Below are 18,118 nucleotides of genomic sequence, written 5' to 3'. Positions count from 1 at the left end.
ATAGCGCAGTGTTTTTTTTCCCCTCTTTTTTATTATCACCAGTGCTCTGTGACTGCAAGACAAATCCACTGCTCTAGGCTGCTCTTCTTTCCTTTTTCTGACAGAAATAGAAAAGTAGGGATAGAGAGGGAAAGATAAAAAGCACTGCTTCATCACTTACGAAGCTTCCCCTACTGCAGATTTGGGCTAGGGGGCTTAAATCTTCATCCATGCCCAAGAAAAATATGTTATGTTTTACTAGGTGCATACCATCTGGCCCCTAGTAAACCAGACTTTCATGTCTGAGGCCCCAAAGGTCCAAGGTTCAATTCCTAGCACTCCCATAAACCAGAGCTGAGCAGTGCTGTGGTCTTTCTTTTTCATGGAAATAAAATTAATTAATTAAATAGTTAGATAAAGTTCCATAAATTGAAACATATATTCTATCCAAGGTTGTCTCAGTGAGAAACCAACTACTACATAATGAAAACCAGAAGTGGCCTACCTCAGTCGGATTTAGCCAAGCTCTCTTATTGTGTGGATCGTCTGCAGTTTTCAGGGCACATACAATCATTCGAGTGATTGCCTCTTCTACCCGGGCTTGGTGGTCCTCTTCCTAAGTCAAAATTAAACAAAACACCACATTATATGCTTTTCCTTTGTGTCTCGTGGCTTAAAACAGAGCAGAGTTTCTCCAGGCTGGAGGTATAGATTGACCTGTCAACACCCACGCTCAGTGGAGAAGCAGCTACAGAAGACAGAATTCCTACCTTCTGCTCCAAAAGGGCAACAAAAGGGAATAAATAAACATTAAAAAATATTTTTTAAAAAAGAGTCCTATAATTTATATTTGGGCTGGCAAACAGAGGCCAAAAAGGGACAAAGGAAACAGGGAGACTGGCTGGGAGTTTTCTGTTTTGCTAGTATCCAATCCCCATACCTACTGCTCCTGGTGGGACTCCTGTGGAAGGAATTTCTTTAGCAAGATTCCTGGATCAGCAGGGGTGTCTTTCAAATGTGTGTCCTTCAAAAGACATTAAAGGTAGCAAGAACTCTGAGTGACAGAATGCCTTACCAATCAGGGCCTTGGTCTTGCCTGGGGTAAGGTACCTGTGTTCTTCTGCTAACACTTGAGTTTGCATGATACTTCTTATAACTGCTTATTTATAGCTTGGTCTACAAAGGAGACAAAGCTGTGTGAAGCCAGTCTATACTGGTTCATACTAAATACAGACTGACTGTTAGGGAATTGTATAAAATTTTATTCTACTATCATTATTACTTGTGCTTGTCTCTTTTCTCCCCTCCAACTTGAGCAAAAGTAGCCAGCCATTGCTGCTTCTTCCACTGATAGGTGATTGGGTGTGCTACACATTCTGGGAAAGACTTCTTTTCTCTCTCTCTCTCGTTTCTCTACTTCTTTTCTTTCCTTAAAGATGATCTGAAAAATCTCTTTCCTTTCACTGCTTTTTCTTTTCTCTCTCTTTTATTCACTGGCAATGGTTCATGAATTATCTTGCAGAAGTCTGGCTGAGAGTAGATTCTTTTTTTCTTCTCTCTCTCTCTCCCATTGACTCTCTCCTCTTTCCTTCTCTCTTTCTTCCAACTATCTCCAGAGTTTATAGTCGATAGTTTATTTTTGTACTTGTCTATTCTTGCTTTTGCTTTTTTTCTTTCCCTTTGTATTGTTGGTTTTTGTTTTTACAGTGCAGGTGTTACTTCACTATCTGGTTTTGGTTTAACTGCATTAATCTTTGCTTTGGCTGCTAGTTTACTTTCTGAGGTTTGTGACATCATCTGAGAAAAGACTGTAGTGTAGCCTATACTCACACAACACAACTGAAGAGTGGCAGGACAGAAAAATACAAAACACACCAACTAAAAAAAAAAAAAAAAGACTGAGAGCAAATAAAACTGCTAGCACAATGAATGAGGACAGGACCCCAGAAGAAACTCCATATACGTCAGAAGCAATTATAGATAAGAGAACTATCCAAAGAGTAATGGAACTATTAGTTACAGAAATGAGGGCAAGTGCTGAGGAAAGGGTGACCAGAAATAGGGAAACAACAGATGAGTTCCTCAAGGAAAATACCAGCTACCTACCTCAAGGTAATTAGAGAACTGAAAACTGAAATAGCTGAGCTAAAAGCACAATTAGAAGAACAAGCTAATACTATAACTGAACTGAGGAAGGAAGCTGAGGGAAGGGAAAACAGATTAACAGAAGCAGAAAATAGAATTTGTTGTATGCTTTATATTGGGTTCTAGTTCTCCCCCGCCAAGAGAATTAGATCAGTCCAGTTAATTTCGCGGGCCCGCTTGGCCCCGCCCCTAAAAAACCTGCCAGAGTTCGAGAGTGACAGAGTTCTGAGGTTCCTGAGTTCCAGAGTAAGAGAGAGTGCTTGTGCCGCCGCAAAGAGACAGCAGAGTTCTGTTTGGTGATTAGTTTGTCTTAGTTAATGAATCGTTGTTCCTGAATAAAGAAATACAGCTTCCCTGCCCAGCCATTGTCTCCGCGTCTCTGTTACCCACCGTGAAGCTAGCCCGGCCGGCAAGAGCCTTCCGAAATTTTAACAACAAATGGCGCCCACATGGACCTGACCTGTGTATCTCTCAGATAAGTAAAGACAATTTGGCTACCTATGCACTATGGCCTTCTCTTCTGCTTGTGAAGAGATCTCCAAAGGCCTCTGCTCTTTCTTCACGAGACTGTTTTGCTGTTTCTGGAACATTTATCTCTGGACCACTCTGTGGTTTCCACTCGCTCGGGGGAACTCAGAACAGCCAGCGGGCGGGAGGCGAGGCGCGGAGCTGCTGTTTCCACCTGGTCAAACAGCCAGCCAGCTGGCTGCGCCCAGACAACCCCGCGCACCGCGCCTGCAGCCCGCAAGAGCCCGACGCCAGCACGCAAGAGCCCAATGCCTCCACACAGGAGCCCGATGCCAACACGCAAGAGCCCGAGGCCAGCCCACAGGAGCCAGCTCTCCACCGCGTGGCGCAGGGCACTGGACGCGTGATCCCTCCACGCTGCTTGGCCACTGCGAGCAGGGCAGCAGACATGTCAGGGCCATGGGGCAGGGCCGCAGCGGCCTATCATGGCCGCCACCCCTGGGCACCTAGGCCCACGCCTTCTACAAAACTGGCCCGCCTGCCCTCTTGCTATGAATTCTGGAACCATCCCGGGCCTCCCGGACCCCTGGGCTCCCTGCCGAAACTGGGCACACGAGATCTCCAGCCGCCGGTCCGGTCTGAAGACAGACAAGCTAGAGTACGCAGAGATTTGTGCAGAGATCGCAACCTACAATTCCTAAAAGTGAAGCTGCGCGGGAAGCCACCTCCGGATGGTGAACCCCCCCCCCCCCAACAACTAAGACAGTACAGATTTAAATTCGTGTTTAAAATGACATATCTTCGTAACAAAGGTTTCTCTCCTCGTGTATTAATGACCATGTTTATGTGTATGTTTAAAGTTTGGTAAGCAGTAGCTTTAAGGCTAAATTCTTACTAGTCAAAGTTAAATGAAAAAGGTTCTCAATGTAATTCTCATAAAGATAAAATTAACTTACATTTAAAGTCTAAGGTAAAAATTAGTTAACAATCAATATATTTTAACTAAGTTGGTCTAAACAAAAGGTTAAATAGACTTGTTGATATGTAAAACTCTCCATTACCTTCTCTATTAGAAATGATAGATCACACAATGGCTATGCTAATTATTCTCATGCCTGAGGTTTCCTCTCTGGCCCACACCTAGGGTGTGTCTCCATCTTGAATGGGTGTAACAAAAGGTTAAAAGACTTTGTTGATATGTAAAAGTCTCAAATTCCTTCTCTATTAGAATCGTTGGATCATGCAGTAGATATGCTAATAACAAGTTTTGTTTCATAGTAAGTAAGTTGCAGCCAGCTGCCTTTGGGACTCTAGGCCGTTCCCCACCCCCATGCAAATGCCCGTCGAGGCAAGTAGCCCCCCAGAGGCAAAAAATGTTTTTTTTAAGCTGATAAAGTTTAGCCCACAGAGGCAGATATGGCCCCCTCAGGCCTTCCCTTAGCAGTACACTGGTTCTTGTTACTTACATGTTTCTCCATGTTTGTGCCAGTTTCTTTTTTTAAAAAAAATGCCTGTATGATATATGTTTCTGTTCACCCCACACCCTTGATACTATAGTCATTTAGTTAAAAAGAAAAGGGGGAATTGTTGTATGCTTTATATTGGGTTCTAGTTCTCCCCCGCCAAGAGAATTAGATCAGTCCAGTTAATTTCGCGGGCCCGCTTGGCCCCGCCCCTAAAAAACCTGCCAGAGTTCGAGAGTGACAGAGTTCTGGGGTTCCTGAGTTCCAGAGTAAGAGAGAGTGCTTGTGCCGCCGCATAGAGACAGCAGAGTTCTGTTTGGTGATTAGTTTGTCTTAGTTAATGAATTGTTGTTCCTGAATAAAGAAATACAGCTTCCCTGCCCAGCCGTTGTCTCTGGTCGTCTCTGTTACCCGTCGTGAAGCTAGCTCGCCCGGCCAGAGCCTCCGAAATTTTAACAACAGAATTAGCCAGAGGACAAGTTAAGAGAAAACTAAGAAGGAGGTAAAAGAGCTAAAAAAAGAGATTGATAAACACTGAAAACAACAACAGAGACATATGGGATGATCTCAAAAGAAGTAAGATGCACATAATTAGCCTACCAGAGGAAGAGAGGAAGGGGAAGTAAAAATCCTAGAGGAAATAACAGAAGAAAACTTCCCAGCCCTAAACAAAAGAAAAGACCTTAAGAATCAAGAGACCCAGAGAGTCCCAAACAGAATCAACCCAGACCTGAAGACACTAAGACACATCATAGTTACAATAAAAGAAGCAAGGATAAGTAAAGGATCCAAAATGCTGCAAAAGAAAAACAAAGTCACATACAGGGGGAAACCCATAAGACTATCAGCAGACTTCCCCACTCAAACTCTAAAAGCCAGAAGAGAACGGCAAGATATTTATTGAGCTCTCAATGAAAAAGGCTTTCAACCAAAGATACTATATCCTGCCAGACTTTCATTCAGACTAGATGAAGGGATAAAAAACCTTCTCAGACAAGTAATAGTTAAAGGAGGCAATTATCACCAAGCCTGCCCTGAAAGAGGTTCTATAAGATCTCCTATAAACAAGAACATCGCCAAAATACTAGCCATATATCAGAAGGGAAAAAACTTGAATATGGCACTGCAATACCTTAAATCCATAACATCAAAAATGTCAGTGGCTTAAATTCACCCATTAAAAGGCACAGAGTAGGAGGATGAATCAGAAAACACAACCCAACCATATGCTGCTTGCAAGAATCCCACCTAACCCAACAAGACAAACACAGACTTAAAGTGAAAGGATGGAAAACTATCATACAGGCCAATGGACCACAAAAAGGGCAGAGACAGCCATTCTCATCTCTGACACAATAGACTTTAAAATAAAGTAATAAAAGATAGGCAAGGTCATTACATAATGATCAGAGGATCAATCAATCAAGAAGACTTGACAATTATTAACATTTCTGCACCCAATGGGGGCCCATTTAAATACATCAAACCCTTACTGAAAGGGCTACAATCATCAACATTACATCAACAGTAATATAGTAATAGTAGGAGACTTCAACAATCCACTCTTGCACTTAGATCAACTAAGCAGAGAATCAACAAAGAAACAAGAGAATTAATTGAAGATAAGGATAGACTAGACCTCCTAGACATTTTAAGAGTTATTCACCCCAAGAAACTGGAATACACATTCTTTTCAAATCCACATAACACATCCTCAAGGATAGACCACATCTTAAGGCCACAAAGACAGTCTCAACAAATTCAAGAGCACTGAAATCATCCCAAGCATCTCAGACCACAGTGGAGTAAAGCTAAGATTCAAAAGCAACAGAAAAATACGAAAAGTCACAAAACTTGGAAACTCAACAACATACTGTAATAACCTCAGGGTGAAAGAGGCACTCAAGCAAAAAATTCAAATGTTTTTCAAAACAAATGAAAATGAAGACATGAGCTATAAGAATATATGAGACACAGCTAAAGCAGTGCTTAAAGGGAAACTCATAGCCATACGTACACATTAGAGAACCAGAAAAAGCTCAAGTAAACGACCTTACTGCATGCCTTAAAGACTTAGAAGAAAAGGAACAAAGGAACGCTAAAGCATCCAGAAGGACTGAAATCATCAAAATTAGAGCAGAAATAAACAACATTGAAATGAGAGAACTATACAAAAGATCAATGAAGCCAAATGTTGCTTCTTTGAAAAATGAAACAAAATAGACAAACTCTTAGCCAGACTCACTAAAAAAAAAGGGGAGGGGGAGAAGACTCAAATCAATTGAATTGTAAACAATAGAGGGGATATCACAACTGACACCACAGAAATCCAGAAAATCATGCAAAACTTCTACAACATTATGTCACCAAGCTAGAAAATCTAGAAGAAATGGAAGAATTCCTAGAAACATATATCCTTACAAAACTGAACCAGGAAGAACTACAGAACTTAAATGCACCAATCACAGACAAAGAAATCAAACCAGTTATGAAGAATCTTCCCAACAACACAAGCCCTAGACCAGACGGCTTCACAAACAAATTCTATAAAACCTTTAGTAAACAGCTAATACTTATACTTCTAAAGCTTTTTCACAAGATTGAAGGAACAGGACGACTCCCTTCCACATTCTATAAAGCCAAAACCACCTTGATACCAAAAGAAGATAGGGAAACAAGAAAAAAGGAAAACTACAGACCAATACCTCTGATGAACATAGATGCTAAAATATTAAACAAGATCTTAGCCAACTGGATACAGCAACACATCAAAAAGATTGTTCATAATGATCAAGTGGGATTTATCCCAAGAATGCAAGGCTGGTTCAATATACATAAGTAAATCAGTGTCATCCACCACATCAATAAAAGCAAAACCAAAAACCACATAATTATCTCAATAGTTGCAGAGAAAGCCTTTGAAAAAATTCCAATTACCATCATGCTCAAAACACTACAAAAAAATGGGAATAGCCGGGAAATTCCTCAAGATAGTGGACTCCATATACAGCAAACCTACAGCCAAGATGGCAGAAGTTGAAACCATTTCTTCTCAGATCAGGGACTAAACAGGGCTATCCATTATCACCATTACTTTTCAACATAGTATTAGAAGTTCTTGCCATAGTAATCAGACAAGAGAAAGAAATTGAAGGAAAACAGATTGGTAGGGAAGAAGTCAAACTCTCACTCTTTGCAGATGATAAGATACTACTATACATAGAAAAACCTAAAGAATCCAGCAGAAAGCTACTGGAAATCATTAGGCAATATAACAAGGTATCAGGCTACAAAATCAATGAACAAAAATCAGTGGCATTTCTTTATGCAAACACTAAGTCTGAAGAAGAGCACATCTAGAAATCATTCCCTTTAATAGGCACAACAAAATTAATAAAATACTTAATAATAAGCCTGACCAAAGAAGTGAAATACTTGTATACTGAAAACTATGAGTCACTATTCAAAGAAATAGAAAATTATACCAAGAAATGGAAAGACATCCCATGCTCATGGATTGGAAGAATTAACATAATTAAAATGAATATTCTCCCCAGAGCCATATACAAATTTAATGCAATTCCCATCAAAGTTCCACCAAGATTCTTTAACAGAACAGAACAAAAATTACAATTATTTATCTGAAACCAGAAGACACCTAGAAGTCCCAAAATAATCTTGAGGAAAAAAAAATAGAAATGGAAGCATCACACTCCCAGATCTCAAACTGTATTATAAGGCTATCATCATCAAAACAGCATGGTACTGGAACAAAAATAGGTACACAGACCAATGGAACATAATTGAAAGCCTAGAACTAAACCCCTTCCCCTATGAACATCTAACTTTTGATAACGGGGCCCAACATATTAAATGGAAGAAGGAGGCTCTCTTCAATAAATGGTGCTGGGAAAACTGGATTGAAACATGCAGAAGAATGAAACTGAACAATTTTAACTCACCAGAAACAAAAATCAACTCCAAATGGATCAAGACCTGGATGTTAGACCAGAAACTATCAAATACTTAGAGGAAAACATTGGTGGAACACTTTCCCACCTAAATCTCATGGATATCTTTGATGATACAAATCCAATTCCAAGGAAGATTAGAATAAAAACAAATCAGTGGAACTATTTCAGATTGAAGAGCTTCTGCACAGCAAAAGAAACCATCACTTAAACAAAGAGACCCATCACAGAATGGGAGATCTTCACATACCATCAGACAAGAGACTAATAACTAAAATATACAAAGAGCTCATCAAACTCAGCAATGAAAAAGCAAATGACCCCATCCAAAAATGGGCAGAGGATATGAACAGATTATTCACTACAGAAGAGATCCAGAAGGCTAACAAACATATGAAAAACTACTCCAGGTCACTGATTGTCAGAGAAATGCAAATAAAGATCTCTTCACCCCTGTGAGCATGGCATACATCAAAAAGGACAGCAGCAACAAATGCTGGAGAGGCTGTGTGGACAAAAAAACCCTGCTGTACGGCTGGTGGGAATGTAAATTGGTCCAACCTCTGAGGAAAGCAGTCTGGAGAACTCTTACAAGGATAGACATGGACCTTCCATATGACCCAGTAATTCCTCTCCTAGGGATATACCCCAAGGACTCCATAACAACCAACCAAAAAGACATGTGTAATGCCCAACAATAGATGAATGGCTGAGAAAGCTGTGGTATATATACACAATGGAATACTACTAGACAACTATTAAGAACAATGAACCCACCTTCTCTGATTCATCTTGGACAGAGCTAGAAGGAATTATGTTAAGTGAGCTAAGTCAGAAAGACAAAGATGAGTATGGGGTGATCCCACTCATAAACAGAAGCTGAGAAAGAAGAACAGAAAGGGAAACTCAAAGCAGGATCTGAGTTTGGAGTAGGGCACCAAAATAAAAATCTCTGGGTGGAGGTTGAGGGTACACAGTCAGCTTCAGTGGGGGGTGGGAGGGTGGAGGTGGGATGGGGCACAGTCTTTTGGTGGTGGGAATGGTGTTTCTGTATACTTCTATTAACTTTTAGTCATATAAATCACTACTTAATTAATATGAGAGGGGGAAAATTGATTGAATGTCTCAAACTTTTCAATACACAGACCACAGGCTGAGTCTTTGAAATGTTGACTCTCCTATAAGCTTACACCAAGAGAGCAGAAGCAACAAGTGGTGTTACTTTATAAAGTACAGATATATATATATATATTACATCAAAGGACAAATTATGGAGAGGTCGTGTATGATACAGCAAATCCTAACAATGGGATTTTCAAAGTCAACCCAATTGCCAATTAATTTGATTAAAGCAATAACTATCTACTGCCTTCTTAAATCCTAAAACAGCAGGAACCTCCCGCTTCCTCTGTAAGGCCCAAATTTCCCCCAATCCTGGAACCTCTAGGGTGGGGCTCACTTTCCAGCATGCTTCTCTCAATTCACACCAACTGATAACTGCATCTGCTGATCCCAACCTATTCAATGCAATGATTACCACCTCAGCATGCTTCACTTCAGAATATGTCCAGAGACATCTGGCATAGAATGTCAACCCTTCAGCCTCATTACTTGGGTGAGACCTTTCCTTTCTCATAGGGCTCCTTAATTCCATTTCTGGTAGTCCACTTGCTAACAAAGCCTCAAAACCTAGATATAGACCATGTCCCATGAGATAGGGCATATGTACACATGTATCCATAAATTAGGGCAAAATAAATACCTGAAAGCAGAAGTACACAATACTTTGCAGTGAGTCAATAAATGAAGCAAACAAATAGAAAGACCTAAAAATACACCTTAAAGTACCTAATGAAATTGTCTATTTAGACCTAGATACCCTCCTCATCTACTTCCTATTACACTTCCCTTAGTCACTCCATAGCTAACCTTATCCAAGTTAGAACTACAAAAGCTGAATAAGGGCAAGAGACTGGCATAATTTAATGATGACTCTTTAGTCACTATTAGGCCACCTCATCAGTTAGAGCCCTAGTCGGGAAGTCCTGGGATTCCCACACAACATGATGAGCCTAGACCTCAAATAGATCCCTCTTCCCATTATCACTGGTTATCTCCATCAGTAACAACCAAATGGACCCCTTTAGGGGTCTCCATAGGACCTTGCCCTCAAAGTGGATCAAAATGGTAGAGAATGTTCCATCCTCCAAAGGGGGGTGTTTGGATAACATACTCTATCTACCACCTGAAGAAGATGGGTCCTGAAATTGGTGCAACTCAGAATGTTCCTATTAATGACCACAGAATGCAAGTTCAGATCTACAGGGATATAGAGGTTACATAGGCTGCTATGCTGAATATGGGCCCCAGAGCAAATTGATAGGGTTTACAGTCAATAGTATTTACACACTTTCCCCATATTTGGGAACAACTCTCTTCCCTGATCCAACTTTCTAGCTCTGTTTTCAGCCATGACATCATCTCCCCAGACAACAGCCTGGATCTACCTGCACATCAGATTGTCAGGCTCAGGGAAAAAGTAATAAAGTCATGGGCCCTTTAGAACATACCTAAAATTGACCTACTGGCTATTTTTAAAACAGAGACCCCAAACCTTCATCTGTAATATTCTAGCCTTTAGGTTCATGATTAATCAGCAATTTGTATGGCTTTATATGTTAACTCTTTTTCAGTCAACAGGTTCCAGATGCTACCATGATGTCAATCGGACTTCCCTGGACAGATGATCCCACCAATGTGTCCTGGAGCTTCACTTCCTCAGAACCCTGCCCCACTAGGGAAAGAGAGAGACAGGCTGAGAGTATGGATCAGCCTGTCCATGCCCATGTTCAGTAGGGAAGCAATTACAGAAGCCAGACCTCCCACCTTCTGCACTCCATGTGACCCTGGGTCCATACTTCCACAGGGTTAAAGAACAGGAAAGCTATCAGGGGAGGGGATGGATATGGAGCTCTGGTGGTGGGAATTGTACCCCTCTCTTATTCTATGGTCTTGTCAGTGTTTCCATTTTATAAATAAATAAATTAAAAAGAAAAAAAGAAGAAGAGAAGTCTGCACTCCAGCTCCATCAGCACCCAGAGAGAGAGAGAAGGAAAAGGAGAGGGACATATGGAGGTAGCTATGATGTTATGAGTGGCTTAGAGGGGAAGAGAGGATTGAATCAGAAAAAGAAGGGGCAACTATGTAAAATATGGGCAGATAGTTGTAGAGAAGATGGTTGGCCCATGTCTACAATTTTATAACTGTGGTGGATTGCAGTGGGGAGACTAAAGATTCAGAACTCTGGTGGTGGGAATGGTGTGGATTCAAACCCCTGTCGACATGTAATTCTAATATAAAAAAAAAAATTTAAAAAGAGCAGAGTATCTCATATGCTGTTTTCTCATTAGTAGATGCTTTCTACAGAAAGAAAATTGGTGCTCAACAGACCCATTCAAACACAGACCCTTGATCTAGGTACAACCAGGTAAAAGAGGGAACATCTCACTAGCAGACAAGGTATAAATATGAAAACATTCTCAAGTATATCACAGCTACCCAGCCTCCTAATGAGGATTTCAAAATAACAATTCAAATGAGGTCAACTGAAATGAAGAGAACTGTGGGAGACAGCTCACCCAGTAGAGGGCACACTTTACCACCTGCAAAGACTCAGGTCTGAGTCCCTGACCATAGCATACCAAATGGAAATGCCTCAAAAGCAGTGTAGCAATGCTATGGTATCTCTCCTTCCCATCCCCGCACAACTCTGCCCACTCCAATCCCATCTCTCACCCTCTATCTGGAAGGAAAAAAGAAAAAAGTTCACTGGGAGAGGTGGAATGATATAGACACAAAGCCCCAGCAAAGCTCTGGTGGCCATTGCAAAAAAGAAAAATGAAGAGAATATCAACAGGGATATGGAAAGTTTGAGAGAAAGTATAAAAAACACTGGGTTAGGAGAGAGCATAATGGTTTTGTAAAAGACTTTCATGCCTGAGGCTCTATTCCCAGGCCTAATCCCCCACACTGCCATGAGGCAGAATTGAGCAGTGCTCTAGTCTCTCTCTGTATCTATCACTAGTTAGAAAAAAAAAGAAAAAGAAAAAAGAAAGAAATGTCCAAACATAAGTGACAGAGCTAAGAAACAGCAACGTTTTAAAACAAAAATTGACAAACATTGCACAGGGGCTCAACAGCAGGGATAATAAGCCATGCTCTATTTCAGTAAATGCAAGGACTCAAAAGGAAGAGAGGCAGGAGAAAGCTGAAAAGGAGTTGGAAACCCAGTGCCCTATAGTGCAGGGAGATGACGATGTCATAGAGGGCGAGTGTATTGAGTGTATCTTGAGGGAATGGGGGATGTATTCTTATGACAAGTCTTGTAAATCAACATTTCCTCAGTAAAGAGTTTTTTTTTTTAAATTATGTTTATTAATTGGATAGAGACAGCCAAGAATTGAGAAGAGAAGAGGGAGAAGAAACAAGAGACATCTAGAGCATTGCTTCACCACTCACTTGCAAAGTTTTTCCCCTACAGTGGGGATTGGAGACTTGAACCCAGGTCCTTGTGCATTGTAACATGTGCACTCAATCAAGTGCACCATCACTCAGCTCCCTAAGATTATATATTTTTTAAATCACTGAAATGCAGCCACAGCCTCTGCTTAGAGAGTACAGATGCAATTCAGGTCTTAGGTTGAAGAAACAGACTGGGGTAGTATCAGCAGCCATTTAAACTGTCAAGTTGAATAGATAACCAGGATTAAGCAGAGCATTAGAAAAAAGGGTTTTCTGGTAGAAATGCAATAATAAAATCCTAGCACTAAAGACTGCTTTGAGAAAAATTTATATGCCAGACATGAGAATTCTTCAATAAATAAAGATGGTCCTGAACAAGAAACAGGTATTTCCAATCCAAATGGTGTGGGAGGGAACTGCAACATGGAAGGAACATAAGGTAAACCAGACTAGGCCCACTACAATTCTACTAACACTCAAGGGAGAAGATCCTGCTTGCCATCACTGATTCATTTGTGTGCCCCTCATAGAAAGAGACTGGTAAATCACTAAAAATACAATTCTCAACCCAAACACTCATCAACAAAGCACACAATATATAAATTGTAGCATATCAAAATAAAACTTGATATATCTGTTATAACTAATCACCAAACTTTATAAACAGGATTTGTAAATCTAAAAATCAAAACAAAAACAAAACATAAAAACAGCAATTACAACTATTGAAAGAAAAAAAAAAACAAAGGTACCAGTTCAATCCATGAGTTTATACTGACAGTGATGGGATCAATAGATTCAACATAATGCCACCAGTGTCTGGGAACAAACAGAACCTGAAAACCAAAATAGGAATGGTTAGCACATGAACAGAATATTGTTATGTCAGAAGTAGATACTAATTAAAGCATATAGGAGAAGAAAGTAATACAAATAAGTTTATAGTAATATTGCTGAAGGAATAGGAAACAAACACACACTAAATATTTCATTCTTTTTTTTTTTTTAAACCAGAGCATTGCTCAACTCTGGCTTATGGTGGTGCAGGGGATTGAGCCTGGGATTTTGGAGCCTCAGGTATTAAAGTTGTTGTTGTTGTTGTTTTTTTTTTCCATCACTATTATGCTATCTCTCCTGCCCTAGACCCTCTTTCTACTGACATGTCTGCATGTTCTACAAAAGACACTACCAGCTTTTCTAGTCTTTGCTATCTTTTTTTAAATCTTAGAAAGGTTCTGAAACTCTAGTTTTACCTCCTTTTCATCACAAAATTTGTATTCTAAGAAATGTTAACCGTAAAAATTTAGGACATAGTTTCTGAAGAGAAAAAAAATCGAGGATATGCCAGCAGAAAGGAGGACAGAATTCTTAAGTCTTTACAACTGCAGAAGGAGTAATGAGGAGGGAGGATTAGATTAGGGCCAGAAGTGGGCCCTGAATTCAATAAAGGATCTGAATTTCATCTTGTGGCTGGACACTTATTGTTCTGCAGGGGTTGCTGCAATTTCTAAGTCAAGGATAGACTAAAATAGTGACATTATGGGGGAAATTGGCAAATAGTAGGACATTCTCGCTATAGCTCAACTATTACAATGTTAAGAACAAAATAGAAATGGACACTAGGGAGTACTGGTTTTGCTTTGTCTACTGTCCATTTCTATTTTGTTCTTAACATTGTTAAGTGGGAGTGGAAGAGAGCTACTTTTAGGAAAACCGGGCACAGAATTTAGTCACTAAATGGTCATGAATGACTATACTGAGTAAAGCAAATAAGAAAGAGAACTTAAGTTTATGGTAGCTTAAGGAGTGAGCAGGATATACTAAAACATGATTTAATATCAGAACTACTCACTCAAATGTAGCTATTTCAAAAAAAAATGTAAGTTATCAAATTGTACCCCTGTGAAAAAAGTCTCATAAAACAATATTTCCCCAATCAGAATAAACTGATAAAAATAAATTACCAAATACTAGAAAGCATCAGTAGGAAGGCAGCCTTGGTGAGGATGTGAGGGAAATAGAAATCTTGTACATCATTAACAGAAACATGAAAGTCTACAGAGACTGTAGAAAATAGTTTAGCAGTTGCTCAAAAAGTAAGACATAAAGTTACTATATGATTAACAATTCCATTCCCACCTTGTTACATATTCAAGAGAACTGAAATAAGCATATATTTATACACAAACTTAAACATGAATATTAGTTCATAACAGCATGATTCATGACAGCCAAAAAACAGAAGTGACCCAAATGACCAACAACTGATAGATAAACAAATTACATATACATATATACAACAAACTATATATTCAGTCAAGAGGAATAAAGTATCTGTAATATTTTATAACATGAATGGACCTTGAAAACATACTGTACAAAATAAATCAGAAAAGCAGACTGCTAGAGGCAGAAAACAGATGAGTAGTTGCCAAGTGCTGAGAGAATCAGTGAATAGAACATGAGGTTAAAGTAAGTTGGTCTAGTTGAAGTGCTAGAGCTGGAGAGTTAGTGTGTGAAAACAGCAAGAAAAAATGCTAGTCAGAAAGGAGCAAGCGGAAGGGAAGCAGGCAGGGGAGAGGAGAAATGGAGGGAACAGAATCTCCTTAAGAGATTAAAAACTGCTGTGGAGGTGGCATAACAGATAAAGGTTTGGACTCTCAAGCGTGAGGTCCTGAGTTTAATCCCGAGAACCACATGTGCCAGAGTGATGCTCTGGTTCTTTCTCATAAATAAGTAAATCTGAGAGAGGGGAAAGGAAACAGGAAAAAGTCCTTCCACACAATTAATAAAATAACAGGTAGCAAATGCCTATATCACAAAGGTGATTTTTCCCATTAGGTGACAATCTCAAGCAGCAAACGCTTGTAGCACAAAGGTGAATTTTTCACACTGGGTAGCAACACCTTTGGAATTGTAACAGAGTCATTTACAAAGAGATATCCATTCTTGCTTTAAAGTGAATCATTCTTAGTTAATTCTGGCTTAGTTATCATACTACCTGGATTCCAACTTTTCTTTATGTGTCTTCAAGTTGAATACATACAAAGTGTGAATAAATGTTCCATAGGTACTCAGGTACATATGCCTCACCACTTTCTCTTGATATGGACAGAAATGAGTTTGAGGGAGTTGAGCGTTAGCGCAGCGGGTTAAGTGCAGGTGGCACAAAGTGCAAGGACTGGTGTAAGGATCCTAGTTCAAGCCCCCAACTCCCCACCTGCAGGGGAGTCACTTCATAGGCAGTGAAGCAGTTCTGCAGGTGTCTGTCTTTCTCTCCTCCTCTCTGCCTTCCCCTCTTTCCATTTCTCTTTGTTCTATCCAACAACAATGACATTAATAACTACAACAATAAAACAAGGGCAACAAAAGGGAATAAACAAATATTTTTTAAAAAGAAATGAGTTTGAGTTCTTTTTTTAAGTTTTATTTATTTATTTATTTTTATTTATTCCCTTTTATTGCCCTTGTTGTTTTATTGTTGTAGTTATTATTGTTGTTATTGATGTCGTCATTGTTGGATAGGACAGAGAGAAATGGAGAGAGGAAGGGAAGACAGAGAGGGGGAGAGAAAGATAGACACCTGCAGACCAGCTTCACCACCTGTGAAGTGACTTCCCTGCAGGTGGGAAGCCGGGGGCTCAAACCAGGATCTTTACACTGGTCCTTGTGCTTTGTGGAGTTTGATTTCTTGTGTACCTCCACAGTCCAGTATCCTCTTCACCAGTAGGAGGAACTGTGTCCCCGCCTCCCTCCTGGACTTAGCAAACATCGAAATGGGAAATATTCCTTGTAGAGCATAACAGCAAAGAAGGAAACTTTTCATTTGCATTGAGGCAGAGAAAGCACAAGACACAAGAACTGAAGAGAAGATATACAACTGGAGGTCCACTGATAGGTAGTCAGTATTTTAAAGCTGCCATTACCTGTCCTGGGTGCAGTATAACCATGTATCTTCGAGCCTTCTGGAACTGAGGAAAGTGTTTTAAATCAGGATTGACAACACTGACTTTACTGAACACACTAGATTCCTCATAAGGGATTCGAGTTGGATAAAGGAAAGGCGTATCCTCTGGAGGAAAGAGATGCCATCTTTTCCTAAATAAAAAGTAAGATACAAGTCAGTAGTTTGAAAGAAGACAAATTGCTCACTTTCTTTAGTCTTTAGAAGGAAATGGGAGCACTCTCAGAAAGGACCTGTATGCTTCTCACTCAGAACTGGAGCCTGCAGAGACCTTGGGGAGACAGGACAGCAATCAGTTGATCTCATGATCCACTTCTCCCTGGAGAAACCCTCTATTGTTGGGGGAGGATCTAATTTTAAGATCTTTCTTATCTGGGGGCCAGATGTTGGTAACCAAGCACAATGGGGTTCCAGTCCCCTCTCCCTAGCTTCGGTGGAAGAGGGGAACACTTTATGAGCAGTGAAGCAGTGCTGCAGGTGTCTATCTTTTTCTTTCTCTCTATTTCCCACTCCACTATCAATTTTTTTGGCTTTACTTATTTATTTATTTTATTTATAAAAAGGAAACATTGACAGACAATCCCACCACTCTCAATTTCTATCTACCTTATCAAGTAGAAAGGAAAAAAGGAAAAACTGGCTGCTGGGAGTGATGGAGTCATACTGCTGGCACCCAATCCCAGCAATTACCCTGGTGGCAGTAAAAATAAATACATAAAATAAATTTTCTTGGGGCCAGGCAGTAGTGTACCTGGTTAAACACACACATTACAGTGTGCAAGAGCCCAGGTTCAAGCCCCTGGTCCTCACCTGCAGGGAGAAAGCTTCATGAGTGTTGTGAAGCAAGGGTGAAGGTGTCTATCTGTCCCTCTCCATCCCACTCCCCTCTCAAATTTCTCTTTGTCTCTATCCAATAATAAATAAGTAAAATTTTTCTTATCTAAAATAAAAATCAGCTTCCTCATAAGTTATATTTATACCTTATTCTAGAGCAACTCAGCAACTTCTATCCTCTCAAATATCTGTATTATCATGCTAGCCTCACTATTCTATCATATATACATACATACCAAAGTTCAATTCACTAACAGTTTGTTGATGTATTGAGGTTCCTACATTAACATGGTACTTGCAAAGCAGGATACTTAATACATACTTACTGGATGTTTTATTACTCCAGAGTTTTATGAGGTCAGAAAACATGTTCTATTATAAAAGTAAAATAAAGCTATATTGATTTTTATATCATAAAAAAAAAACCCAAGTACTTGGGTAACTTTTTTTTTTTAACTTGGATTTCCTTGGCTTATTTTACAATTCAGAACATACGGAAACTAGCTACTTATCAAATTTACAGTTCATGCAATGAACTCTACCAGGATAGGAACCATGCACACTTGATTCACTGCTGCATCCAACGTGTGAAGTAATGCTCCAGAGATGTTCTAGACCCTTTAATCAAGAAACGGACTACTTGGGAGTCGGGCTGTAGCGCAGCGGGTTAAGCGTAGGTGGCTCAGAGCACAAGGACCAGCATAGGGATCCTGGTTCGAACCCCGGCTCCCTACCTGCAGGGGAGTCGCTTCACAGGCGGTGAAGCAGGTCTG

General features: G+C 40.0%; 1 protein-coding gene across 1 annotated transcript in view; it reads right to left on the bottom strand.

The window, feature by feature from the left end:
- HSPBAP1 (HSPB1 associated protein 1) overlaps positions 1-18,118 on the bottom strand; it is an 81,531-nt gene that overhangs the window by 2,506 nt on the left and 60,907 nt on the right. Inside the window, exons 5-7 of the mRNA XM_016192576.2 lie at positions 16,474-16,645; positions 13,300-13,383; positions 485-595 (exon numbers count right to left, since the gene is read on the bottom strand). Coding sequence (XP_016048062.1) covers positions 485-595; positions 13,300-13,383; positions 16,474-16,645 — 367 coding nt within the window. The remainder of the gene's footprint in view (positions 1-484; positions 596-13,299; positions 13,384-16,473; positions 16,646-18,118) is intronic.

The sequence above is a fragment of the Erinaceus europaeus genome, chromosome 9 (assembly GCF_950295315.1).
Source record: "Erinaceus europaeus chromosome 9, mEriEur2.1, whole genome shotgun sequence".
Lineage (NCBI taxonomy): Eukaryota > Metazoa > Chordata > Mammalia > Eulipotyphla > Erinaceidae > Erinaceus > Erinaceus europaeus.
This window is presented reverse-complemented; position numbering and strand designations above follow the sequence as displayed.